This window comes from Sinohyriopsis cumingii, chromosome 11, assembly GCF_028554795.1.
Source record: "Sinohyriopsis cumingii isolate HCF-2022 chromosome 11, ASM2855479v2, whole genome shotgun sequence".
In the NCBI taxonomy this organism is placed as follows: domain Eukaryota; kingdom Metazoa; phylum Mollusca; class Bivalvia; order Unionida; family Unionidae; genus Sinohyriopsis; species Sinohyriopsis cumingii.
In genome coordinates this window covers 53,606,962-53,634,802 of record NC_142971.1, presented here as the reverse complement: position 1 = coordinate 53,634,802, position 27,841 = coordinate 53,606,962, and the positions used below count along the sequence as shown (strand labels likewise).

At 35.3% G+C, this 27,841-nt stretch overlaps 1 protein-coding gene across 1 annotated transcript; it reads right to left on the bottom strand.

The window, feature by feature from the left end:
- Positions 1–27,693, bottom strand: LOC149788470 (protein SEC13 homolog). The gene is made up of 10 exons (XM_089974452.1): positions 27,540–27,693; positions 22,824–22,868; positions 20,286–20,401; positions 19,190–19,341; positions 12,975–13,064; positions 10,569–10,612; positions 6,515–6,642; positions 4,827–4,947; positions 1,309–1,452; positions 1–669 (listed from the first exon to the last, which is right to left on the bottom strand). Exons 1-10 carry the CDS (start codon positions 27,540–27,542, stop codon positions 565–567), a joined length of 948 nt encoding a protein of 315 aa, XP_089830578.1. The 5' UTR covers positions 27,543–27,693; the 3' UTR covers positions 1–564.
- Positions 27,694–27,841: the final 148 nt, after the last annotated feature.

Below are 27,841 nucleotides of genomic sequence, written 5' to 3'. Positions count from 1 at the left end.
ACCAGTGAAATTCTTTATTGACAATAAAATATTAGACAAAACTATGCTGGCTAAATCATCTTCTATTAACTGATATTGGAAAAATTAATGTATTTCCTCAAAGAATCACTCATAGGAGCTCTTGTAGTTATGATGGTATGGACTTATTCCATTTCAAAGACCAGGCAACTTCCATTTCTTCTCAACTTCATAGCATAGAAGTATAAATATCTTGGAACAATTTCTTGCATTCACTTCCATGTGACATCTTTTAAAATGAAGAAAATTTCTGCTGTGAATCATTTCAGCTTGGGAATGTACTTATCAGATTCACTGAAAGTGTTTCACATGACAAGGTCACTGAACAGTGTTTTGTCTCAACCAGTGCAGGATCAAAAAGTTTAACAGTCATCTTGAAATGATCCCCTTTGATGGATTCCTGATAAAAAGTACTGAAGACGAACACAATTCCATGCAAACATTTTGTACAGATTCAATAGAATCCAAAATTAAGAATGTAAACAGTGATGTGATCTTTGAAACTATGACATTAATTTGCACTTAGTCAAAGTCTTTATTACTGTCTCAACTGGAAATGGCTGACTGTCCATCTGTGATCTGACCTTGACCTTTATTTACATCACTGATACACACCCACTGACCCTCCAAATTCTCCTTCCATAAGCTGACCTGAAAATACATTAGGATATATGTTTTGTATACCAAGTGATTTTTAAAATGTCAAATTTTTGTCTGCAGAGGAAAGAAAAACGTTTTTGTCTCTAAGTATGCGCATCAACTTACCTAAAAAGGTAAACTATGCAAATAAGACAGGCAGATGCTTCTATGACACTATACTTAAGAACTAAAACTAACAGGATCAAAGGTCATACCAGTATGCCAAAAAGTAACAAGTTATGCAGACAGCTGAGCAACATTTAATTCTGACAGCTGGTGTACAGCTTGGTTTAATGAACTTTTGAAAATATATATGGATTCATGTAACACATAGTTTTGTTGTGTAAATTGTTGCTTTTAGAGGAAATATGCTATGATAGTGAAAGCTTCATGAACAGTTACCTCCATGTAAAGGATACCATGCTTATAATGGACACATTTTTGTATTGCCTTTACAGTCCAATATAGACTGGTGTAAATGAAAATAAGTCTGACTCAAGAACTTTGCAGCAGCTTATGTCAAAGAAAGGAAGAATCATGTTACATTTGAATCACCTCTGTTATGTACTATCATCATTCAATGAAGCACCACTAATCTTCTTTGTACAGTATTAATTAAGAACCAGTATTCTAAAAAGTCATTATACTTACTTTGTTATCTCCCCCTGAAACAGCCAGAATATTTCCTGTGATGGACCAGCTGAGATGCCACACCACATCATTAAATTTGTGTAAAACTTTGGATGTCCAGTTGTTGAAGGTACCATCATTGGTCCAAATTATGACTCTACAATCCTGAAACGAACGAGACAGCAGCCAATTGTAGATAAGAAAAAATCGGAATCATTTTCAGCTACAAAGAGTATAGACCACATATTCAAGCACCTAAAAATAAATTTTTGGTTACCACAGCTCAATTTGTGTACAAGCAAGTTTAGTAATGTGATACAATTTTTGTAAAACAAAATTCTGGATAAGATCTCTAGAAGAATAATATTAGGTGTTACTGGGAAAAACATTTCAGGCAGCTGATCTTCCTAGTTAAAAGCTAAACATTATCTGCCTACCCAGGCAGCATTTAGAGTGTTCTCCCCTTGAAAACTATTGGTGCCAAAATTTCATGAATACTTCAGCTATTACTTGAGTTGAAGGCACACACACCCTGTGTGTGTGTGTGTGTGTGTGTGTGACTGCAGGGAGCCTGGATTTGCATTATATCTGGGTAAGTATCAGTGAAAAAAACACATTTTATTATATATAAAAAATTGGTTGTTTCTTCAATTATGTTACCCAACCATAATACATTAGGAGAATAGGCAAAAGGTGAAGAGATGAACATTTCCTTTCCACAAAAAGATCATCCATCGTCCCCTAAGATATGAAAGACAGCTTCTGTAGATAACATGTTTGAAAAATGGATTCCAGATGTGGGGAAATCGACTTCAAAAAAAAGAAAACATTTTGCTCTTACAAATCCAGCAGAAGTAGTGAAGCAACATCCTTATGAAACTGTCAAACAACCTGGGAAGGTAGCCTGTTCCACCACAGTTACTGGTCCTACCAAGCTGAGTTGAGCATTTTGATAATGAAAGATCTCCAAAATAAAACAGAAAAAGTGACTCTGATCCCATGACATGCTTAATACCAGTCAGGGGATAGTTTGACTCAGATGTAATGCTTGTGGCAAGTGGCCTAATTCTGTGAGTGAAACGAGTAGCAAATGCATTGGATCTTAAGTTATTCTGCAATATGTGGAGCGAGTAACCCATTTTACCCAGGACAAAATGTATGTGCTGTAATGTCTATTCCCTCTCTGAGGTGTAAGAAGTTGCCTGATCTCTCTCGATGTACTGGCTTGGTCTTTTCTAAGTACCAACACACTGGCTTGGTCCTTCCTAAGCACCAATTGAGAGCTTGCACTGGATCCTGTAGACAATATTGAGATAAAATGTTCTGAGTAGTCTAGGATTTCACTACAAAAGTCTCATTCCCCATGAATGGGAGCCTGTTCTTGGTAATAAAAGCAGGAGCCATCATGGGTGATGCTGATCCATCTTGGAACTGCAAGCAGTTCGGGTCAATGGTTAGAACATGTATTTAGCAGATTCTGACCATCCTGACTGCTTGAGCAGATGAGGAAATATTTCAATTTTCCAGGGGATTTCATTTTCAAGATTGATGAGGTTGCTGATCCATGACTTTTCCCATTAGATGGAGCAATCGGCATGAGGTGACACTTAAATGATGTTTTTGGAGACTGTTGTTAATGTAGTTTGATGGGGTCTAGACATGGGCCATTCACCAGTCCAGGAATTGTGTGAAAAAACAGGGAATGATGTTGAGTCCAACTGGAAGTGCTTTGAACAGCTAAAGTGTCTTTGTAGGCAAATCACAGGAATTTCGAATTTCAAAAGTATGCAGCTTGTAATTTGCACTGATAACACAGTCTCCCTTCTGAATAACATTTATAACCCATTGTACTGTTTCCATCATGAACCAAGGGCAAATTGATTGAAGGCGCTTAGGTCAATGACAGGAAAAAGACTATGGACTGTTTCTCAAATAAAAACCCAGAGAAATGACGTTAAGAATGATTTCTACTACCATTTTCTGGAGAAGTCATTCATTTCTTGCTGCAATTTATGAATGGGTCAGAGAAGATGACTGTAGCTGAACAAACTATGGACAAAGAAGTAGGTATACTAAAAGTGATGAGTCCCCCCAGAAACCACTTGTTGGGTCCAAAAGTCATTATGGTATATCCTGTCCCATTCTGCAGTGAAGAATTGGTTCCTTCCCATAATCAGGATATGTGATAAGAGCAGATTGAGGATGATGTCAATTTTTGGGTTAGGAAGGCAGTCTTGTATAGAGATTCTGGCAAAATGTCCATGGCCATTACGTCGCACACCACTTGCTGTGTTTCATTAAAAGATTTCCAATCCAAGCATTCTAAGTATGGCATTGTAATCAGTCACAGTCAATGGCTGGGGTATCCATGTGAAAAACTGGAGTGTGGGTTTTACAGAACTGCTAACTTAAGTTTGATGGAAGTTTCCTTTGGGAGAAAAAGTCTGCTCATGCTCGAGTCCTGTATCTGATAATGTAAGTAGCCCCAAAAGTCTACTAGACTATGGAAATAATTTGAAAGTTGGTTCATCCTTTTTCGCCAATAAGTCAACAGATTCTGGAATTTTAGACCAGACAGTTGATGGAGAAGGAGTTGGTGGACAGAACTCCCAGTGGCAGTATGCTGAAAGACGTTTATGAGGTTGGAACAAGGTATGGAATTTAGGATGGTTGTAATCCACGTTTCCAACATTTATCGATCATGCATTTAGTCTCACCCATGGACCAATCTGTAAGAATAAAAAGAGCAGACAATATAAACTGGTGTAGTCCTGCATGCGAGCTGTTTTATAAACTCAGTGTTGATACACAGCTATAACCAGGCTTACTGTAAAATGGCTCTCATGGCAACAATACAGTGCATACACTGAATCATCACTATGGACACTTATTGAAGTGGTCAATATAATATAAATCTAAGACAATGCTGCCTGAAGGAAAGACAAAATGACAGCTTGCACAGGTAAAATTAGTGAAGCAATGTATATATAATGTTAACACTAAATTAGGATAGAAAACTTACCTGTATGTATTCAACAAATTATACAGCAATATGATTGGTTTTCTGTATCACACACCAGACCTGCACATATTTAAATACAGCTATAGCAATACTGAGGGGATATAATAGTGACCCATGCAGATGTGTACCAAGGGTGGCAAAGTGATCATCAGATAAAGAAAGAAAAGCTGGAAGAATTAGAAGGAGCATTCTTTCCTTCAAAGTGAAGATTCCTCCAACCTGCTTATTGGTAGAAAATTTCCAGAACAATGGTACTCATTGCAAACCCTCTGTCTGTAGAGACTGAGCAACTTGGCATGAGTAGTAACGTAACTGTTCATTGAATTTGGTGCCAATCCTGGTGACAAGGGGTGACCACTCTACCACCTGGGTGAGCAGATAATGTTTACCTTTTAGCCTGGACATCTTTTTAGGTAGAAGTGGTTATTTTAAGGTATTATGATTGGTTAACAGATCTGAAAAAGAAACTACCCAGTTAATAATGACAATCTCTGCTTGTTGAGGCAGTCAAACCTACCTGTGAACAACTAGCTATAATACTTTTTGGCAGGCCTATTGATGGTGCCCAGGACACATCCCTAACCCAGTCACTGTGGCCCTCCAATTTCTGGTCTTCAACCCACTGACCATCTTCCTCCCTGTAACAAAACATATGTACAGGCAATACTACTTTTTATTGGAAAGAGTCGATTACATACTAATGTAATTTCTAACATTTATGAAATGTCTCTAAAGCAAATAAAGTTTACTTGAGAAATAGCACTATGGGAGTGGTTTGGTGAACAATTATTAATTTCATTCCATTTTCTTTTGCAAATATATACCATTCTTGATTAAAATTTGATTGGTTGTAGGTTCATTAAAAGCAAAACAGTCATCATAAGAACTCTCTCCTGACCATAGCTATTACAAGTGTAAAATTAACAAAATATTTTAATTACACATGCAGTAACCTTAATCTTTGATCTAAAATTGCAAACATAATAACTAACTGCCCTTTATGATGTGTAATATAACTATGAAATGGCCAAAAAAAAATCGATGCAAGAAACTTGCAGAAAGTGGACTTACGATGAAACTTTAAACTCTAGCTACCTTGACCCCTGGCCCTTAGAATCAACAGGAAGCCTCTGCCCAAGTATAGGATTACCAATCAAGTTTGATAAAAACTGAACACAAGAAGCTTTGCTTAAAAAGCAGAAATAAAACAAGTTTTAAATGTCAACTGCACTGACCTTTCACCTCTCAGCTTCAAAATAATTTAGAAGCTGACCATGCCCAACAAGTATAGTCAACCAAAGCAGCATGATGACAATTAGGTCTGGAAACTTGTCTTAGACGCAGACAGAAAGAAAAACACATTTTTTATGACATTCATACTGGACATAACAGCTCTAAATCAAATGGCTTCTGTTTTACTCATTGCTAAGGGCTGTTCCATTAAAACATATATGGGACCCAGGGATGGCACTTTTTAAAGTGGGGTACTCCACCCATAGATGTAGTTAGAATTTTCCATGTATGTTTAATTGAAACAGCCCTAAAGCACATATATGGTTAGAGAAATAAAATACCAAAGCAAACTAAAGTTAAGTTGTAGAAACAACCTTGTCTTTGATGTACGGACAGATGGACATCAATATGTGACTCAAACATTTGGTCTGGGCAGTGAGGGGGTTGAGGGGGTGATTGCAAATAATAAGCAATCCACCTGATCTCTTCTTTCTTGGCAGCAGTTGAAGTATACAAATTTATTGATAGCATGATTGAATATCATGAGAAAAACACTAAGGCCAAGGTTTGGAAAATTGTCCATGTCATCCAAACTTGAAATAATAATATTATAATGAGTACCAGCATGACAAGCAATTAGCCCAATTACACATTATGAATATAATCTGCTCTTGTTCATTTAGCTTTGTTGATTAGGCTCCCAAGTTTTTCAGAACAATTATTTAGTTTGCAATTGGCTCAGTTTAGATGATTATATCACAGTTGGATCAATCAGACGAATTTGTCTTACGGTTGCTCAAAGCGATTATTTTAAAACTGAACATGAATTCAATTTTTTCAAATTCATAATAACCCAGTGTAAATAGCTAATGGATGATTGAACACTTATTCATTTTCTTCTGATTAACAGAAACCCAAAGTAAATGACTAATTGATTACTGGCACTTTCCTAATCTTCCAATGATAGCCTACCTCCAGATTTTGATTAGATTGTCACATCCTCCAGATACCAGCTTTTTTACTGGCTGCTGCTTTCCACTCTGGTCCAGAAGGGCATTTGGGGCAACTGCTGGCGCCCAACTCACCGCATTACATCCAATCTAGTAAAGGCATACAAATGTGTTTTTATCCAGGTTCTAGTTTTTTATGCATATCATTTTTTCAAAATGTGACTTGAAAAGCATTTTCTTGTAGTTTATTTGATACAAGCAACTTAAAGCATTAAATTTTACCATTTAAATCCCTCCAAAACATCCATTTCATCCAAACTTGTAATGAGTCTTCTTCATTTGGCTTAAAATCTGTTCATACGGTAAAAGTTTGTGGTGGTTGTTCTTTTCTCCCTACCAATGAACTTGTAATGTGGCAAAAGACTAAATGATTTCATGCAAAGCATAAACTTGACCTAAAAACTCCAAGAAATATTTATAAGTTTGTGGACAGTGTCAATATTAACATCAACTGTATTTTACCAAATTGTGCAGCAGTAGTCCAAAGAGGAAGAATGAATGCACTGTAAAATAATTTCTGATAATTGAGTGGTAGATAAGTTTGTATCCTCTGTAAAACATAAAGCTTACAACAGAACAAAGGTGTTTCATATGCTTAAATCAGTCTTAATTCTTATTAACATTTTCTTAAACATTTATTATATCTGCAAATAGTGATTTGTCAATAACACTTTGATGACCATATTAAGTTTCAGAGCAATCCACTAAAAACTCCAAGAAAAATATTTTAAGTTTTAAACAGGCAATAATTCTTGCACAAGTCCTGGAATTTATTTCTCAGTATCCTTCAATAGATAATGATCATTTTATGTACCAAGTTTCACAGGAATCCATATAAATCTACAAGTCAGACTGCATGACTAGTTGTGCTTACAAGATTGTTTCATTCATTGCATTAGGCAAAAAGACAAGAAGGGCAATAACTCCAACAAAAATTGCCTGAACAAAGTGATTTGTGGACACAAGAATCTTCAGGTGATGTTCATAACATCTGCAATGTTTCAAGGCGATCAACCAAAAACTGCCAACTAACTGCATTAACAATACTGTGTCGTACAATGCAATATGCTACAAGACAAATATAGGAATGGACAGCAACTCTAAACTGAGAGAGCAAATTCATTTGTTGACAAGCACATCTTCAGGAAATGAGCAATTTTGATACTTCATGGCAATCCAGACAAACTGCAAGATTGGTTACACAAAGGAGAATGCTACATAAACTGCATTCAGCTACAAGACAAAAAAGGCAATAACTCTAGTGATGACCATATTATTTGGCAAATTTGATGGCATTCTTTAAATATGGTGAGACTAGTTATACTAATGAGATTGTATCAAAAAATGTATTAAGCTGCAGAAACAAAAAAGGCCCTAACTCCCACAAAAATAGTTAAATGAATATGATTCATCAGTCTGTGCATCTTCAAGTGATAATGTTGCTGTTCCTGTTGTTTTCGTTTTAATGCCATTTGTCAGTGCAAGATGGGCTATACATGGCAGCCAGTATAGATGTTGGAGGAATAATCGGGGAAAACCCTGGTAAGAACTGCCCATGTGAACCTACATGTACAGAAATGAGATGGCAGAGATAATGAGAACATTTATCAAGTTTCACGGCAATCCATCAAAAAACTCATAAGACTAATTACACTAACATAATTGTATCATACACTGGATTAAGCTACAGGACAATAAAAACAGTAAGTACAAACAAACAGCAAGAATAGTTGCACTAACAATATCATGTCATACACTATTACAAGATACAAATAGAGCAATAATTATAGCAATAATAATTACAGAGCAAAGTGATTTGTTGACAATGTACATCTTCAGGTGATGATGATGGTATCTACCAAATTTCATGGCAATCCATCAAAGCCTAGCCATGACGAGGACTGCCAGGCAAACGGGTAGATGGATGGCAACAAGGATCACTGAGGAGAGCCAGGCATACGGGTAGATGGATGGCAACAAGGATTACTGAGGAGTACCAGGCATACGGGTAGATGGATGGCAACATGGATTACTGAGGAGTAACAGACATACGGGTAGATGGATGGCAACAAGGATTACCGAGGAGTACCAGGCATACAGGTAGATGGATGGCAACAAGGATTACTGAGGAGTACCAGGCATATGGGTAGATGGATGCCAACAAGGATCACTGAGGAGAGCCAGGCATATGGGTAGATGGATGGCAACAAGGATTACTGAGGAGTACCAGGCATACAGGTAGATGGATGGCAACATGGATTACTGAGGAGTGCCAGGCATACAGGTTGATGGATGGCAACAAGGATTACTAAATACTCCTTGCTCATCAGAGACAAATAACAGCGTCAGGGCTCGAATTTAACACAAATTTCTTTGTAGCCAGAAGGACTAGTATATTGAGAAATTTATTAGTCCTGCCAAATCTTTACTAGTCCTGTTCACAAAACAAGGTCACACAGCTTTCATGTACATTTACCGATTCAATTATAAAGTTTGAATGACCCGCAACAAAACTGGATGTTTTCTGAGTGTTTGTTTTTGCGAAGTGCGTATACCAGTTACACTTCATAACATTCCTTTCCTCGTCATAATTCAGCCATTCTGTCTTTTGTCCATTTCTTCTGAAATTTTTCAGTACGCTTTTCCCTGTCAAAAGAATTATTCCTCATCATTCTCATTCAACTTTTGCTTTTTTTCCGGTGGCTGAACACCTTCTATCAAATGCCACATTTTGCCTGTCTTATAAGGAGGGAATTGTGCCTTGTTTTGAAATATGAGATGTTATAGTATAGCTGACGTGAATTATTTAAAGCAAGAAAAGGAATGGCACAGTGTCCTTCATATAAGAAAGTCAGAGCAAGAAACACATTTCAAAACATGTCTTTGCCCCCCCCCACAATTAAATGGCCTCTCCCTAACAAAGACTTAACTTCAGCCGATGTTCTGCATGATCAAAGCAGTGGCTATTGTAAACACTGTTATAAAAAATTAGCATCAGAAGATTGTGTTAATTTCAGCTTGGAAAAGGTGTCTTCCCATCAAACAAAGCCATCTGACACTCCGCATGTTGTATTTAACAGCTCCAATTACGGTATCATAAGTTGTAAGTTTGGTAATTGTTCCTAATTAATCGAACCTCAATGTATTGTTGAAATGAATAATAAGGCGGAAAATTTTCCAATCTTATATGCCCATGCTCAGAAATTTTAAGTCCCAACAAATGTACGTCATTCTGCTTGGATATCTCCACGTGTATTCAATTATCTGTTCATTCTTGTAAGGTAAAAATATAAAAACTATTCTTATCAACATAGTAAAAGTAGTATGGAAAGGCTGTGTCAATAACGTAATCATAATAAATTGATCTAATTCTTATAATTATTTCGATAAAAATGTAAAATATGTAGTTTTCTGTTTGTGACTGTTGGAGTGTTTGGGTAATGAGCAAAAACACCCACAACAGTAAAAAAAAAAAAGTGCAAACTAATTTCTTTGAATAGTTTTTGCCGTGTTCTTTTGTGTGGCATACCGCTTTGTAGTTTGTTACTGTGATTGAGTGAATCAAGTGTGATACCACGTCATTTTTTCATTTAATTCGCTATCAGATTAATTTGGATCAATTACAAACTTATCTTGTTAATGATGGGACCATAATTTGCACTGTTAAGTGAAATACACAAAATCGGATGGATTCTTGTTATGGAAACGCAGCTTTCCGAGGCAGAAATTGACTTCATCTTCTCATGCTAATATTTTATGACTGTGTTTATAATGGCCACTGCTTTGATTCTACAGAACATCTACTAAGTCAAGTCTTTATTAGGGAATGGGGTAAATAAATGCTGACTATTGATAACTGAAACTTACTAGCCCATTGGACTATTAACATTATGAAAGTTACTAGTCCGACAGGAAATCTGCTAGCCTCGGGGGCGGCAGACTAACGCTAATTTCGAGCCCTGAGCATATAAGGAAATGGATATAACCAGTGCAGGGATTTGCAGTTTAGAACTTACTGAGTGTGCCCCATTGATTTTCTTTGCATCCCATGAGCCATCACCTGTAAAAGGGAAAAATATTTCTTGATTTTTCCAACACATCAGCATAAGTCCAACTTCTTCAAATGGTCAACATTATAACTAAATAGATATTGCATCTGTCACTGAAAAAGAATGTTCGTCTGATTGATGACATCCCACTCAGCTTCCTTACACAATGTTCTAGGACAATCCAATCCACATTCCAAGATGATTACACTAATTATAACTACAACAATATGAACTGTATTGGGGTCAATGAACACTAATTATATCTAGAACAATATGAATTGTATTGGGGTCAATGAATACTAATTATATCTAGTACAATATGAATTGTATTGGGGTCAATGAACACTAATTATTACTAGTACAATATGAATCGTATTGGGATCTATGAATACTAATTATATCTAGAACAATATGAATTGTATTGGGGTCAATGAATACTAATTATATCTAGTACAATATGAATTGTATTGGGGTCAATGAACACTAATTATATCTAGAACAATATGAATTGTATTGGGGTCAATGAATACTAATTATATCTAGTACAATATGAATTGTATTGGGGTCAATGAACTCTAATTATATCTAGAACAATATGAATTGTATTGGGGTCAATGAACACTAATTATATCTAGAACAATATGAATTGTATTGGGGTCAATGAACACTAATTATTACTAGTACAATACGAATCATATTGGGATCTATGAATACTAATTATATCTCCTACAATATGAATTGTATTGGGGTCTATGAACACTAATTATATCTACTACAATATGAACTGTATTGGGATCTATGAACACTAATTATATCTACTACAGTATGAACTGTACTGGGATTTATGAACACTAATTATATCTACTACAGTATGAACTGTATTGGGATCTATGAACATTAATTATATCTACTACAATATGAACTGTATTAGGATCTATGAACACTAATTATATCTACTACAATATGAACTGTATTGGGGTCTATGAACACTAATTATATCTACTACAGTATGAATTGTATTGGGGTCTATGAACACTAATTATATCTACTACAGTATGAATTGTATTGGGGTCTATGAACACCAATTATATCTACTACAGTATGAACTGCATTTGGATCTATGAACACTAATTATATCTACTACAGTATGAATTGTATTGGGGTCTATGAACACTAATTATATCTACTACAGTATGAATTGTATTGGGGTCTATGAACACCAATTATATCTACTACAGTATGAATTGCATTAGGATCTATGAACACTAATTATATCTACTACAGTATGAATTGTATTGGGGTCTATGAACACTAATTATATCTACTACAGTATGAACTGTATTGGGGTCTATGAACACTAATTATATCTACTACAGTATGAACTGTATTTGGGTCTATGAACACTAATTATATCTACTACAGTATGAATTGCATTGGGATCTATGAACACTAATTATATCTACTACAGTATGAATTGTATTGGGGTCTATGAACACTAATTATATCTACAGTATGAACTGTATTGGGGTCTATGAACACTAATTATATCTACTACAGTATAAACTGTATTTGGGTCTATGAACACTAATTATATCTACTACAGTATGAACTGTGTTGGGGTCTATGAACACTAATTATATCTACTACAATATGAACTGTATTGGGGTCTATGAATACTAATTATATCTACTACAATATGAAATGTATTGGGATCTATGAACACTAATTATATCTACTACAGTATGAACTGTATTGGGATCTATGAATACTAATTATATCTACTACAGTATGAACTGTATTGGGATCTATGAATACTAATTATATCTACTACAGTATGAACTGTATTGGGATCTATGAATACTAATTATATCTACTACAATATGAAATGTATTGGGATCTATGAATACTAATTATATCTACTACAGTATGAACTGTATTGGGATCTTTGAATACTAATTATAACTACTACAATATGAACTGCATTGCGATCTATGAATACTAATTATATCTACTACATTATGAATTGTATTGGGATCTATGAATACTAATTATATCTACTTCAATATGAATTGTATTGGGATCTATGAACACTAATTATATCTACTTCAATATGAATTGTAATGGATCTATGAATATTAATTATATCTACTACAATATGAATTGCAGTGGGGTCTATGATCATAAATAACCTTAACTGCGATATATAAAAATATAATTAAAATGTAATTGTTACCTTTATTTAACATAACATGTGTGCCAGTCATAATCTAGTTTAACTTTAGGTCTGGTCCACCACATAACATGTGTGCCATTCATAGTCTAGTTCAACTTTAGGTCTGGTCCAAATTAAGGGTAATTAGGTTGTAAACTTACCTGTACTGAATATTATAGATATTGAGCCATCAGAACTCCCACATGCCAGCACTAACCCTAACTCATGGGGAGCAAATGCTACTGAGTTTACTGAAAAAGAAATCATGATAAATAATGAATATACCTAAAAACGCTACTTAACACGAGCAACTGTTGCTTTTTAGTTTTAGTCATGTCCTCAATGCTCCACAAAGTTTCTCTCTTAGGGTAATCATTCAATTTCTACTTGGTCTAGTACAGACCTTGGGGTACTTATTCAATTTAGGGGCTTTTGATAAGTCCAAGATTGAAGCTTTCACACCTGTACTGCCTTTTGTCTACATAATGTCATGTTATTAGCCCTTGTAGGCTTTTCCAATCACAGAGGAGAGTATTCAGCAGCAAGAACAAATCACTATGTGTCTGTAAAGGATGATGTTTATTGCAAGTAATACTGGTATCCTCTTTGCAAGTAGATATAATCAAGACTCACAGCCAGTTAAATTTGGCCAACAGTGCAGGTTTATATTGGTAATGAAGATTAGTCACACACCCTCACAACTGCTGTATCAGTCAGGGAAACTCAATCAAATATCAGCAGTGTTATTCATGTCAACCTTTCCTTGACAGAAGCAGTGTTAGTAATGTCCACTTTTCCATTACAACAGCATGTCTCTCTCGAAATTACTGGAATGAGACCCTATAATCTACACAAGTAGGAGGAGATCACTGCCAGTAGATACGTAACTTTATCCGTACTATTAATACCACATAAATTCAAAGACCATACCTCCTCAGGTCAGTGAGTGCGACTTTAATGGGATTGTTTCATATTAAATTTTTGATGAAAGGTCAATATCTAAAAATTAAAAGATATTTTCACCCTGTCCAAATAAATCATGTACTAATAAAAATTATAAATTTTTCAAAATATTTAATGTAAAATATTATCATCTATATTGATAGTATTGTGCATCAATACACCCAGCTCTTCAGTGCTGGTTAGACGTGGTCTGGGCAAGCTAGGTTTCAATGAATAACATGTTCACGATATTGTTTCAATTTTTGGGTTTCTCATAGCACTAATTTCCACTCAGTGCCTTACATCAATATGTTATGAATAAGAAAGGATAGAGAGAAAAAGAATAAGGCATTCAAACACAGTATTTCAATTAAGTTAGTATCTTCACACTTTGAGAGGCTTTGAACACATAATTTTGATGCTGCTCAGTTCACAGGTGGAATGATGACATTATCAAAACTGATGGGAATCTAAGTTAATCTTTACCATTTTTAAACCACTGTGTTAACGCCATGGTTGTCAGAATGTAATTGATGTTATGGACAGTGTTTTAAGGAGAGATGACACACACAGACTTTAATAACCGATTAGCAGCTTACTGTTGCTGACTTTGATTTGGTTCCCTTTGACTGATTTGTGTGCATGTAGGCAGTAATACTGTTTTAACCACTGAAGCGACCATCATTTGTTGTCCTCATAGTCTTGTTTTAAGGAATTACCTACTAGAGGTATTCGTCAAGGATAATACATGCAATGAAATACCTAAAAAATGCAAAATCTGACAGGTTAAACCATGAATTTACATACCGACAATTGTTTTTCTTAAAACTATTAAAATCGTGACCCATGAAAATAAATGATACTACAGTGTCTTTCTTTACAAATGATACTACAAGGGTTTTCTTTACAAATGATACTAGTATCATGACAGAGTTTTTCTTTACAAATGAAACTACAGTGGTTTTCTTTATAAATGAAGAATTCTGGTTGCATTTCTGGTGTTCTTTTTGTCTGTAAAACTGTCTGTCTGTTCATGATGTATATGTACTGTCATTGGTCATAAGCGTGAACAGTGAGAGAAATAGCATAATTTTTCCATACTTTAATTCCTGTGAAATATTAGTAAAATAAACTGATTAAAGTCCGACAAGTCTCAATCGTTGCTAGATGTGTATCTACAAACATTACTCAAATTATAATATGTATACACACTGCTGTATGTATTCTAACTGAAGAGTTCTAAAACTGATATTGTTTGATAATGCAAGTATTGTTGTTGGCAAAATCAAAATGATATACATTTATCCATACTATCTCAGCTGACATTTACAAAGATAATCCATATTTTTCCATCCCAACAAACCTTGTGTGATCTTCACTTTAGAATTCCAAATATGTCAATAATTGCCCTAATTATGAACTGTGCTAAATCACGTGGACTGACTCAGGAATTTAATGACAGTACACCAATATTTATAATCATACTCTAAATAAAAATACCAAACACCAAACTGACAGTGTCCAAAATGGCATTATCAATGGGAAGTCTGCCAATGAATAAATGTGAGATGACAGTAACTGGTGAATGACAAGTCAGAGACGTTGACTGCTCTATCACAAATGACATTCTCAATGCCTCCCATGGAAATATTTTTCTTTGCGCCATGAAATTCACCAAATTAAAAAATTTAGAGCCACTTTTCAGACATAGCAGCCATTTTATGGAACGATGCAGGGCCTAAATATATGAGATATTATACTGGCCCTATTTTTAATCTATATTAACATGACAATAAAAGTTTTTACATGTGTACATTTCAAAGCAGAAGAATAATTATTAATAAATATAAGAATACCATTACATACATGTGAAGTTCAATGTATAGCATATGAAAAGCAAGAATGAATAAAATGTTTCTTTATAACCGATAATACAAAATACTGCTTAGTCTTTATGAACAATGTCACTGACACTTCATCAATATCTGCCTCATTTTTTTCCCAGAACATTTCTTAAATGCCTTCCTGAAATAAAAATTCTCAACACTGGCCCATCAAAAGAAATTCTCATTAAATTTTTCAGAGTAGATATACCCATTGAATTTCATCAGTCTGTTTTGATCAGATGCTGGCAACTGAACCCCTTGTCAGTCTGCAGTAGAAACACGGGCAACGATAAACCTGGTAGCTGCCTCAGATGCAGCTGTATATAAATCTTTGTATTTCAAAGCTCGATTAGCAATCTTTTTTTGCTTGATTCAGACTTCTTTTATAAAGTAAATTTTTAATTTTTCATTGATATAAGTGACTCTGGCCCTTTACAGCTGACGATTGGCATCCTTGTAGTGACATCCTGTTATTCAATTAAGTTCAGACCACAAAAATGTGTTATCTAAGTAAGTAATCTGCAATCACTAAGCAGCCCCATGTGCATCTCACACCCACAGCTCGCAATAAACATAAATTAACAACATGTGCAAATGATGCTGAATCCTATTGCTGACCTGTTGAACAACAGAGTATATCCTCCAGTCATTCCTTATTTCTTACTAATCACATTTAAATGCTTCTCAAAATGAATGACAGTTTGTAGTTAGCTGCAATTATGTTCAAACAACGTCTTATTCATCATCTACTGACATGATCCACTGACTGCTGCAGAGTGTGAAAACAGGCATTAAGTGGCCTGAGTCACTTATATCAATGGAAAATTAAATTTTACTTTAAAAAAATTTGTTGCCAGCAACTTTCACCAGTCAGTAAAAAAAAACACTTGGCAACAAATACAAAGCCTAGCGGAGGCTATGCATTCTAGTGTAGCTTACTTGTAATGGGAAAACTGAGATCACAAATGTCATTCCAGTGTAGCTTACTTGTAAGAGAAAACAGAAATAATAACCTGTACATATTTAAAAAATTGCATGCCATTTAAGTTAATCCACTTTACCAAGAATGTGAATTGTCTGCATCAAGTCCTTGGATATTTAACACATCAGCTGATTTTATTGCTGCCCTATGACACACCTTTAGTTAATCTATGCAGTAATATGGCAAATCATAACTGTTTCAAGACCTGATTAACATTTATCCATTACATCCTTTGAGTATGGGTAAAACATTCTTGGCTTAAGTTCAAATTCTTTTTTTTTTTTTTGGATGGGGTTTATAAAAGGTGCTTAGGTATATAACACTGCAAAATCAATTGTTGTGGAGCATGTCAGCTGATATTGACAACACCTTTAATTAACCTACACAGAAAAAATAGGCAATCCAAGTTGTTTCAAGATCTGATTGTCATCTGTCAAAATACATCCTTCGAGTGAAAAGACTCATTTTCATCCATTTCATTATTCCCAAAATAATATGGGTCTGTCTCCTGTAATTATTTATGTAAATAGAAGATAAACACCATTTTTGTGTGCTAGGAGTTTTGGTACACTGAACACATTTTTACTGAAATCCAGATGGCTAACAGACAAGGGCCTTTCACTTCCAAACACACCTGTCAAAGAAATCTTTCAAGTTATAAAGGTGGGGCCCCAAGAGGCCAAGTGGTCTAAAGCGCTCTCCATTACGGATCATTGCCATCTCACCTCTGTCTGCGTGGGTTCAAGTCTCGGATCAGCCAATGTGGGTATGTGAGAAAGCTTGCCAGTAGCTTCTCATGGGTTGGTGGTTCTTTCCCGGGTTTTCCTGGGTTCTTCCTCCAACATTTATACTGGCCTATCGTCTGCTGAAAAATGGTGTTAAACCGTACAACACCAATACCAAGTTATAAAGGCAGCATATCCGATAAAATTACAAATAAATTACAATTAAAATGTAACTAATATGTAAAAATATTCAATTTTTTGTCTAAACCCACTTCAAATAGTAAATATTTACATTTTCATGTACATGAGAATATGCAAGACCTTGACATTAACTGCAAGATGGAAATTATGAACGTTTAAAGTGTCTTGTGCAAAATAAAGGATTGACAGAAGATCCTATAGGGTTTTAGTGTAAAAGACGAATATGGTACATATAAATGCTAAATAATGATAGTGAAATGCACTGTGATAAGCATTACAAACACAACCTCTCTCCCTTTCTCTCTCAATTTGTAGGTATTGCCCACAAACTAGTAACTTGCAAACCTGTGTTTCTGCACGTGTCCTTGGCATCAAGCAAATTGATTTGTAATACCTGATACGGCAATCAATTGGTCTTGCAAAAAAAACTAGCCTACACAGCATTATGCATTTACTAAAAACTGGTATCATCTAACCCGACTTTTATTCTAGGCATTTGATTTGGATTTTTAACATAGCTTTAAAAAAAATTCAGTCACATTTATTCTGAAACAGCCTTCATCAATTAAAGTTCAGATTCGCACATGTCTAGAACCTAATTTATAGCAAAAAATTCAAAAATAATATTTGGAAGAATAGAACTTATGGAATATACATACATGTCAAACCCCCGAGAGGTATAAGCATAATTATTATTATAAGTAAAAGGCATAAATAATGTAATCTAAATATTACATGCCAGAATTACAGCACATATGAAAAGATAGATTTGATGACTAACCTGGTTCTGCAGCTGGTTAAAATTCTTGTCAGAAAGTGAAAAATCCATAACAAAATTTACTGAAAAATTATTTATATTCCGCACTCACTTCAACTAGTCTATATGTGTAACTTTTGCTGACGATCGTAAACTAGAATTCTGCAACGGTCATGGTCAGATGCACTTGTGTTGTATTACATTATTTGCACATTCTTCTTTCAAAGTTTGTAAAGCGGTGTTGATTTGTCACTTTTTCTGATCTGACATGTTTTGAAATTTGAAATGATCCATCTGCTCTAACATTTTCTGTCATATAACATCCAAAACTCAGTGTAAAGCGTTTCACTTAACATCTGGTGCCATTTTTAAAAAAATATAGACTGTTTCACAACCTAACTAGCTTATCAATGAAATTAATCTGCTAGGCAAAGTTCACTTTTGAAGAAATCCATCAGTTTTCTTGGATATGGGTCATATACAGTTGCTATAAATAGCAAATAAGTATTCTTATGTCATTCTTATGCATCAGTCACCTTTTTAAGAATATTCTCTGTAGAATTAAATTCATGATAATAAAATGACAAAAACAACTTTTTATTACTTTATTTTTATTTTAGTTTTTTATGCAGCAAAAAAGTGCAATCTGTCTCACAGAAAATGTAATTTGCTGAAAAAAAGCATAATGAATATGCCAAAAGCATAATGGTTGGAATGTATGTATATATCCTTTGAAAGCCCTCCACTAAAAGCAATAATTATTGCATACATTTTTTAAAAATTTAACTGTTATTTTAAACTATCGCTATGGAAAAATAAGCCCCAAGTTTCACTTTTACAATTTCTCCTAAAAAGAAAGACAAGGCATCCAGCATCATACTACCTGATGAATCATGATTACTGTAGACATAGAGTTTGTCCCATGTCCCATTGGTCTCCTTCCAGATAATGACCTTTCTGTCATAGCCACAGGATGCAATGATGTTGCCGAACATTGGATGTGCCCAGGCCACTTGCCACACTGGACCTTCATGGCTGAAAATGGAAAGACTGATATGCAAGATATGCCAAATGTTGACACATAATAAAGTTTCATAACTCTATTGACTGAGTACCTCATATTAAACACTACATTACTCGAAATTACTAAACAAGTCTTCGCTTCTTATACAATTCTTAATACATCAATGTATATTCATAATATACTATTAAAATGTTTTAAATAGAGCTACATCATAATTTTTTTCCTCTAGATCTTACATCATACTAGTATTTTCAGGTGTTCTGTTATGTTTTCATTTGTGTAATTGTCTTTCTGTCTTTAAGAAGGAATCAGCAGATTTCAAAACACTTGGGCTGGTGTTGCACTGTTGTTTGTCAGTTTTTCTGTCATATAAAGTTTTAGCATATATATATATATATATATATATATATATATATATATATATATATATATATATATATATATATATATGTGTGTGTGTGTGTGTGTGTGTGTGTGTGTTTATGTTACAATTTATTCTAACCATATACCATGCATATTAAATGTGTCTAGTCATCACATTGACCGAAAATGGTGTTTTCGCAAGTTGCAGGTGCTTTTTTTAAAATAATGTTTTCTCTACACAGTAAATATACAGCACATGTCAATATTTCCATGAATCATATTTAATTTTGGTAGTGCTCTATACATATATGCCAAAAAATGTACCCGTGTGAGATGGTTTCCTCTACAACAAGATTTATCTCATTGCCATCAAGATTCAAACAATGCCTGGAAAATAACGAATATACTGCATGAAATGCTATGTTTTGTACAAGGATGGGAATTGTTGCCATTTATTTCATGTAAACTGTATTTTGTATAATAGATCAGTGGCCCAGAAACTCAAAAAAAAAAATCTGTCTTTTCTGTAATGAAGACTGATGACCAAAACAGTGCAATGCTGTTCCATTGGTGATTACTGAACACAACTCACCCTGCCAGATTGGCAATAAGAGTCTGCTGTCCTCCCTTTACATCGAACACTTTGATCAGTCTGTCAGATGAACATGTGGCTAATTTAGTTCCATAATAATCCAGCTGGGCATCATGCTGAAACAAAAATAACTGTAATTAGAGAGCTTGTAAACACATACCTGTTCCACCCAAACCGAAAAATATGTGCCCTTTGGACCAAGATCCAGAGGATAAGAACTGATTAAGTTGTACTGTGTTTATCTGACTGCAGCAGAAATTATACACCAATGTAATAGAGTTTTCTATAGTACACACCAAATATGCACATAAAAATGCACTGAAGCATCATTATTATACTTACAAAGTGGATGCTATAATATCAATTCTAAGACAATGATACCTGTAAGAAAGGTCAATTTGATGGCCAATACAGATAAAATTAGTAAAGTATCACATAAAGAACTAAAAGGAGGTCACTAAGATTAGATTAATATAGAAAACCTTACCACATCATGGGCTAAACTCCAACAACACTGAATTAATATTTAACAGACCGATGAGTAGAAGTGATGCGGTCAAAGTAACTTCTTCATTCTACATTCAAATTTGCAATGTAACAAGAGTATGCCCCTCACTAAGGCAGTTGTTCTCAAGGAATATGCCAATTTCTTCAACGGCATAGGTCTTTTCCCAGGGGAATGTACAGTACACATTGGCCCCAAGCCTACACCTTTAGTGCACCCTCTGCGGCAAGTACCTGTTGCTTTTTCAAGACAGATTCAAAACTGAACTTGATCGCATGGAAAATGAAAATATCACTGCCCTGGTTACATCACCTACAGCATGGCTAAATTCTATCGTTGTCGTAGAAAAGCAATCGGGTAAACTAAAGGTATGTCTTGATCCACAAGATCTCATGGGGGAAATTTTGTGTCCACATTACCCTATACGCACATTAGATGATATCCAACCCCAATTATCAGGTGCAAAATGTTTCACCAAATTGGATGCATGGTCAGGATATTGGGCAATAAAACTTTTCATATCTCACAACTTTCAACACCCCTTACGACAATTATTGTTTCTTGCATCTCCCATTTGGTTTGAAATCATCTCAGGATGAATTCCAATGGCAGATCAATGAGAGTTTTGAAGGTTTAAGTGGTATCGTTTCAATTTGTGATGATATACTAGTTTTCAGAAGCACACATGGTGAACATGATACAAATTTGAGAAATGTTCTCAAACGTTCCGTCAAAAAAAGAATTTGGTGAAAACAAGAATCACAGGTGACATTTCTGATTTTGTGTCAAATGCTCTATCTGCTTGAAGCACAGAAGTTCTAACCAAAACTAAGCTCTCATCCCTCATGACGTCCCTGAATACTCATGGCAAAAAATCGTCATGGACCTACTTACATGGGAAAATAAAGGAGTACAGTGTTGTAGTAGATTATTTCAGTTGCTACTTTGAAGTTAAGGCACTCCCAAGCTCAAAATGCTGCACTGTTATCAATCACATGAAAAGCATATTCGTGCACTTCGGAATATCAGAAGTCATTGTCAGCGACAATCAAACATACTATTCTTCCAGAGTTCGCAATCTACGTGAAAGAATGTGACTTTTAACATGTTACACTGAGTCCCCACAACATCAGTTGAAAACAGTTCAAATTGTTAGTAGAATTCTCTCAAAAGCAAATGCCGATGGCGAGAACCACTTGTAGGCATGCTCTTGATATCGGGTTCTCACCTGCATAATTGTTAATGGGGAGACAACTCAGATCAATTCTCCCAGCAACCCACAAAAAATTAATTCCCAAAACACCCAGTATTGCTGAGGTACAAAAAAAAGAAAATTACACTTCACAAGAAAAAAAACCCCAGAATTATTATGATAAAAGTGCAAAACCACTAAAACAACTTAAGGATGGGGAATCAGCCAGAGTTCAATTCAAAGGTCAAAACTGGGAACCTGCCGTTATAATAAGAAAACACAATGAAAGGTCATAATCAGTTCGTACCAAAGATGGTACCATTTATCATCACAAACCCAAAGGAACTTTTCAGGGCCATTCATATGTCTCGAAAAGAAACTGACTTTCATGCCTAACTGCCAAACAAAATAAATTTTTTTTTTAAATGTTGTATCAGTGTTATGTCTGTTGTCTATTGTCTGTGTTATATAAATCTCCCATGTCAAATTTCCATTGTCCCTAGACAGGCTCACCATGTTCAATTTCCATTGTCCCTAGACAGTCCCAATCCATTGTCCCTCTATAGTTCCACCCCTGTTAAAATTCTCCATGTTAAATTCCCATTGTCCCTAGACAGACCCACAATGTTAAATTTCCCATTGTCCCCAGAGTGCCTCAACCCTATTTTAACATTAAAGTCCCATTGTCCCTAGATTGCCCCACATTACTACTGATGTTATAAACACCACACTCCAACTTCATCATGAAATCCTCCACTATTACCAGATGAGTAAAACAAACAAGAATGTGCCTTCACATCCTATATATGTAACAAAGATAGGTTAAGTGAAGATAACTTACAATCATGTCTTCATGAGCTGTATCTATAGAGCTGATCACAGAAACCTGGAAGGAGAGGAGAAGACAGAAAAATGACTTTTGTTTCTAATATACATTGTAAAGCATTTTTAATGTTGAGCCTTCAAAGATCTCTAAGATTACCACATGCATCATGGATGTGAGGGAGACAAATCTCCAAGCTTATCACACTGGTTCTTCACAGTGTACTATCATCCTTTAATGGGACACATATCTGGGGTAGAAAACTCAATTGCCGAGGACAACTAAAAATCAATGATGGGCAACCATTTCATAGCCGGGCAACTTAAAAACATTATTATAAAATGATTGTGTTAAAATTTAAAATATATTTTTATATTTTCTCAAACAAACATATGAATATTCAATTGTCCCTGTGTACATGAATTATCTCCATATAGTTCTGTTGTTGAATGAAGGGTACTGTAATTTCTATTGGACATGCCAATCCACATTTGTCTGATTATGTAATCACAGTCCATACAAACCAACCCTCAGGGTGAACCCTTACAGAAATGAGACTTCTTAACATTCACCTTATGTCAGCACACCAACATGGTAGTGGTATCTATCATCTTGGACTTGAAACACTTAATGACTAAGATCTAATTTACACTTTCTCATTGGACTGGTGAAAAAATGGGCACTCAGTGTGGTGCATTTGACAATGAGGGATTATAGCCAGCCATCTTGTTTTTAACTTGATAGCAGACTTGCGTTCATTTACAACATAATTGGTGTAATTGCTTAATTAAGTACAATTACACTGCATTACACTGTGCAGTAGGTCAAGTGACAATAAATCAATTAGTTATAATAGGCTCCAAACAATTATAAATATCAAAAGAATGATGACGTTCACCATCATAATTATTTTTTAAATTCCAGCTAAAATAGCCCTTAACATGTTGACTTTTCTTGCCTTATTTCCTGTAGTGCTTGCTATACAGTAGTTTACATGGCTCTAATATGGTGACTGCTCCGGTGGCCTAGTGGTTAGAGCGTCCGCCTCGGATGCGGGAGGTCGTGGGTTCGATCCCCGGCCGAGTCATACCAGAGACTTAAAAAATGGTACTAACAGCTGCCTCGCTTGGCGTTCAGCATTAAGAGGTTAGTGTTAGGACTGGTCTGCCTGGTGTCAGGATAATGTGACTGGGTGGGACATCCTGCTACATGTCTGCGGCATGATGCCCCAGCGCTAGACATCACTATAAACTGCCACATTGCAGACATCGTAGCGATATGACTGAAAAATTGTTAAAGCTACGTTAAAAATCAAAATCACACCACACACATCACATCACATCTAATATGGTGTCTTTTGTTGCCTTATTTCCTGTAGTGCTTACAGTAGTTTACATGTCTCTAACACTGTGAGTTTTGTTGCCTTATTTCCTGTAGTGCTTACAGTAGTTTACATGGCTCTAATATGGTGTCTTTTGTTGCCTTATTTCCTGTAGTACTTACAGTAGTTTACATGGCCCTAACACTGTGTCTTTTGTTGCCTTATTTCCTGTAGTGCTTACAGTAGTTTACATGGCCCTAACACTGTCTTTTGTTGCCTTATTTCCTGTAGTGCTTACAGTAGTTTACATGTCTCATTTCCTGTAGTGCTTACAGTAGTTTACATGTCTCTAACACTGTGAGTTTTGTTGCCTTATTTCCTGTAGTGCTTACAGTAGTTTACATGGCTCTAACACTGACTTTTGTTGCCTTATCACAACTACTGCCTGTAGTAATTTACAGTAGTTTACATGGCTCTAACATGGTGACTTTTGCTACCTTATCACAACTATTGCCTGTAGTACTATACAGTAGTTTACATGGTTCTAACATGGCCCTGAGTGGCCAAGTGGTCTAAAGCGCCCACCGTTATGGATCACTGCCATCTCACCTCTGTCTGCATGGGTTCGAGTCTCGGGTTCAGCCAATGTGGATAAGTGAGAAAGCTTGCCAGTAGCTTCTCGTGGGTCAGTGGTTTTTTCCAGGGTTTTCCTGGGTTCTTCCTCCACCATTAATACTGGCTGCCATGTAGATGAATTTGCTAGTGGCAATCAGAAATGTTATCTAAAGACCCCAGCAAATTTGAGAGTTATTACGTGTCAGCATAAGCAAAGAAAAATCATGCTGAAGTTTTTACATGTGCTGTCCGATACTGGATGTTTCAAAAGTCAAAAAAGAAAATGAAACAAAAACATGTCATTGGGCATGTTATTTAATCTGAATATTGTACAATATTTAAACCCAAATATGAATAAATATTCTGCCTGCGTTAATTACACTCCTTTATCATTATGATAGCTCGGGTTCTTCCTCCACCATTAATACTGGCCGCCATATATGGCCTATCGTGTGCTGAAAAATGGCGTTAAACCCCACAACAACCAACCAACCATTATGATAGTTAATGTAATTATTGCTTTGTTAAGTTCCTCTGAATACATTAAAATACTGTTCCATTTTTTTTTTTTAAATTCTGGTTTAAAATATTCAGCATTACAAATCAGCTGACGTATTGAATTCGTGTTATAATTTTTTTATCGAACTTGTGTTATAACTTTCTTAACTTGTGTTATAAATGAACTATTCGCCTTGCGAAAGTTACTGCGAAAGAAGGATATATCAACATCTGGAGAATGCAAATTGCTGAGATTGTTTTTGTTAAAGTTATATAGGCAAAAATGTGCAATAAATGTTTAAAATCAGAGAGCAAAGTGAAATGTTCCTGCAAATGTATCTGAAATTATGGATAATGAATCTATATTATCAGGTATGGACAGTGTATCTAATTTAATTATCTGATATCATTTAAGTATGGAAAGTAAATATTATTTAATTGTCTGATATAATGTAAATATGGACACTGAATCTAATTATCTGATTTAATGTCTATAATTATTATCCTAGTATGAACAAAAGATGTTTGACATATATAATTTATTCATTGGTTTAACTATAATGATCTGTAGTACAGCTAAGATTCCTTACTTTGATGACTTTATGTTTCGCTAACCAAGTGTAGAATGGTGAACTATCCGGAACTGGAAATATTTTGTGGGCATGCACACTGGAGCTAAGGAAGGTAATTTTAGGCGCTACGATCAGTAACTCCATTGCAACCGTGAAATCCCCTATAGGCATAATATATTTTTGTTCAGTTTGTTAAAAAATAATAATTAAACTAAACCTGATTTTGGCATTCTGGCTTTCATTGCCTTCCAGTCAACTGAAACATGGGCCAATGAAACTTGAAAACATGTTCATTTCTTTTGTAAGGATTTGAAAAAAGACATCAGAGCAAGTAAAGTCTGACAAAAGCATTATGACTTTACTGTGTAGAAGAGTGTCATTATTTTAGTTGCCAGTTGTGTGAGATTTTTCTGAAAATTTGACTTTTGTTATGGTGTTAGTCAACATCAAAACACACTACACAGCACTGTTAGTTAGGCTGTAAGACCTAGTCCTACATGTAAGACCTTGACACTGATATTTATAGTTTGGGCATCAGGGTCTTGCTGCCTAACTAACAGCACTGTGTAGTGTGTTTTGATGTTGACTAACATCATATTGAAAGTCAAATTTTCAGGAATATCTCGCACACTTTGCAGCCCATATCAACACTCTTCCACAAATTGATATGTAATTAATACACTTACTGTGCTGTTTTTATCCTGGTGGAATCAAGATCTAACACTAGTTTAAAAAAAAACACTAAAACAGAAAAAAAAAGCAAAAATAGCACTAAAAAAAAAATAGCACGCACCATGTCTTGCATTGTAGGACTAGAGTGAGACCCTGAAGCCCAAAACATAAATATGAGCGTCGAGGTCTTACATGTATTACTAGTTGTTCTGATGTTAAACGACATCAGATCATGCTATATAGTGCCGTTATTTGGGCAGTAAGAGCTAGACACTCAAAACAAATATCAGCGTTGAGGTCGAACATGTAAAACTAAAATATTCAGTGTTGAATAACTATATGACCTATGTGATTTTAGTCCTACATGTAAGGCCTCGATGCTGATATTTATGTTTTGGGTGTCAGGGTCTTACAGCCTAACTAACGGCGCTGTGAAGCGTGTTTTGATGTCCACTAACATTATAACAAAAGTCAAATTTTAAGGAATATCTCACACAACTGGCAACACTTTTTTAAGTTGAATGTTTTTTTTTAAATTATGAAACAAAATAAAAATGTATTAGGCCTATTGGAACTGTAAGCAACGTTTCGTTTTGTTCAAGAAACATATCCCCCCACATGAACCTACTTCGGCATACCTCGACTACCGTCAAATTCAAATGTATACATGACAACGGAACATGATAATGCTTCCATTTGCTAGTGTCAGATTTTGATTACACTGCATAAAAATAGCAAAGTAAGTATATTAATTACATATTAATTTCAAAATTTGTGGAAGAGTGTTGATATGGGCTGCCAAGTGTGTGAGATATTCCTGAAACTTTGACTACTCGTTCCGACGTTAACCGACTTGGGAACACGCTATACAAGCTCGTTATTTGGGTAGTAAGACATATCACTAAAACAAAACTAACATGTGCTGTCTTACATTGTAGGACTAGTGTGACTTGTACAGTATACAGTACAGTACCGTAGATACATTCCAAGTCTTGCAGATGATGAAAAGTAAGTTGCATTAAAGACATACTGAATAACTTAATTATGATTACATACCATTGTGACTTAAGTAAATAACCAAGAAAGGCCACCTGTGTGACTGAAATACTCTCCTTTGCTATTAAATATTTTTTGAAGTGCCGGTTTCGTGTACTGGCGGACGTGGCTATTAAGCTCCGTTTCCGCCAAGGTAGACAACTATACCATCATTCGGAACACTCACGTCTCTTTCCTCTGGGTGCGCACTAGATTGGTCACCTGTCAAACTGTTAAGTGCTGTTAGAAAACGCTTTAATCCGAGGTATCCAACCGAAAGTAAAAGAATGACACAGACACTTGTTTGATTGGAAAACCAATGA

Bases quoted from the DNA above. Each gene is read 5' to 3' on its own strand.
- LOC149788470 (XM_089974452.1), bottom strand. The intron at 19,342-20,285 runs GTGAGTTGTGTT...TTCCATTTTCAG, and splicing joins CTTATTGCCAATCTGGCAGG to CCATGAAGGTCCAGTGTGGC. The intron at 1,453-4,826 runs GTAGGTTTGACT...CGTTCGTTTCAG, and splicing joins TTATAGCTAGTTGTTCACAG to GATTGTAGAGTCATAATTTG.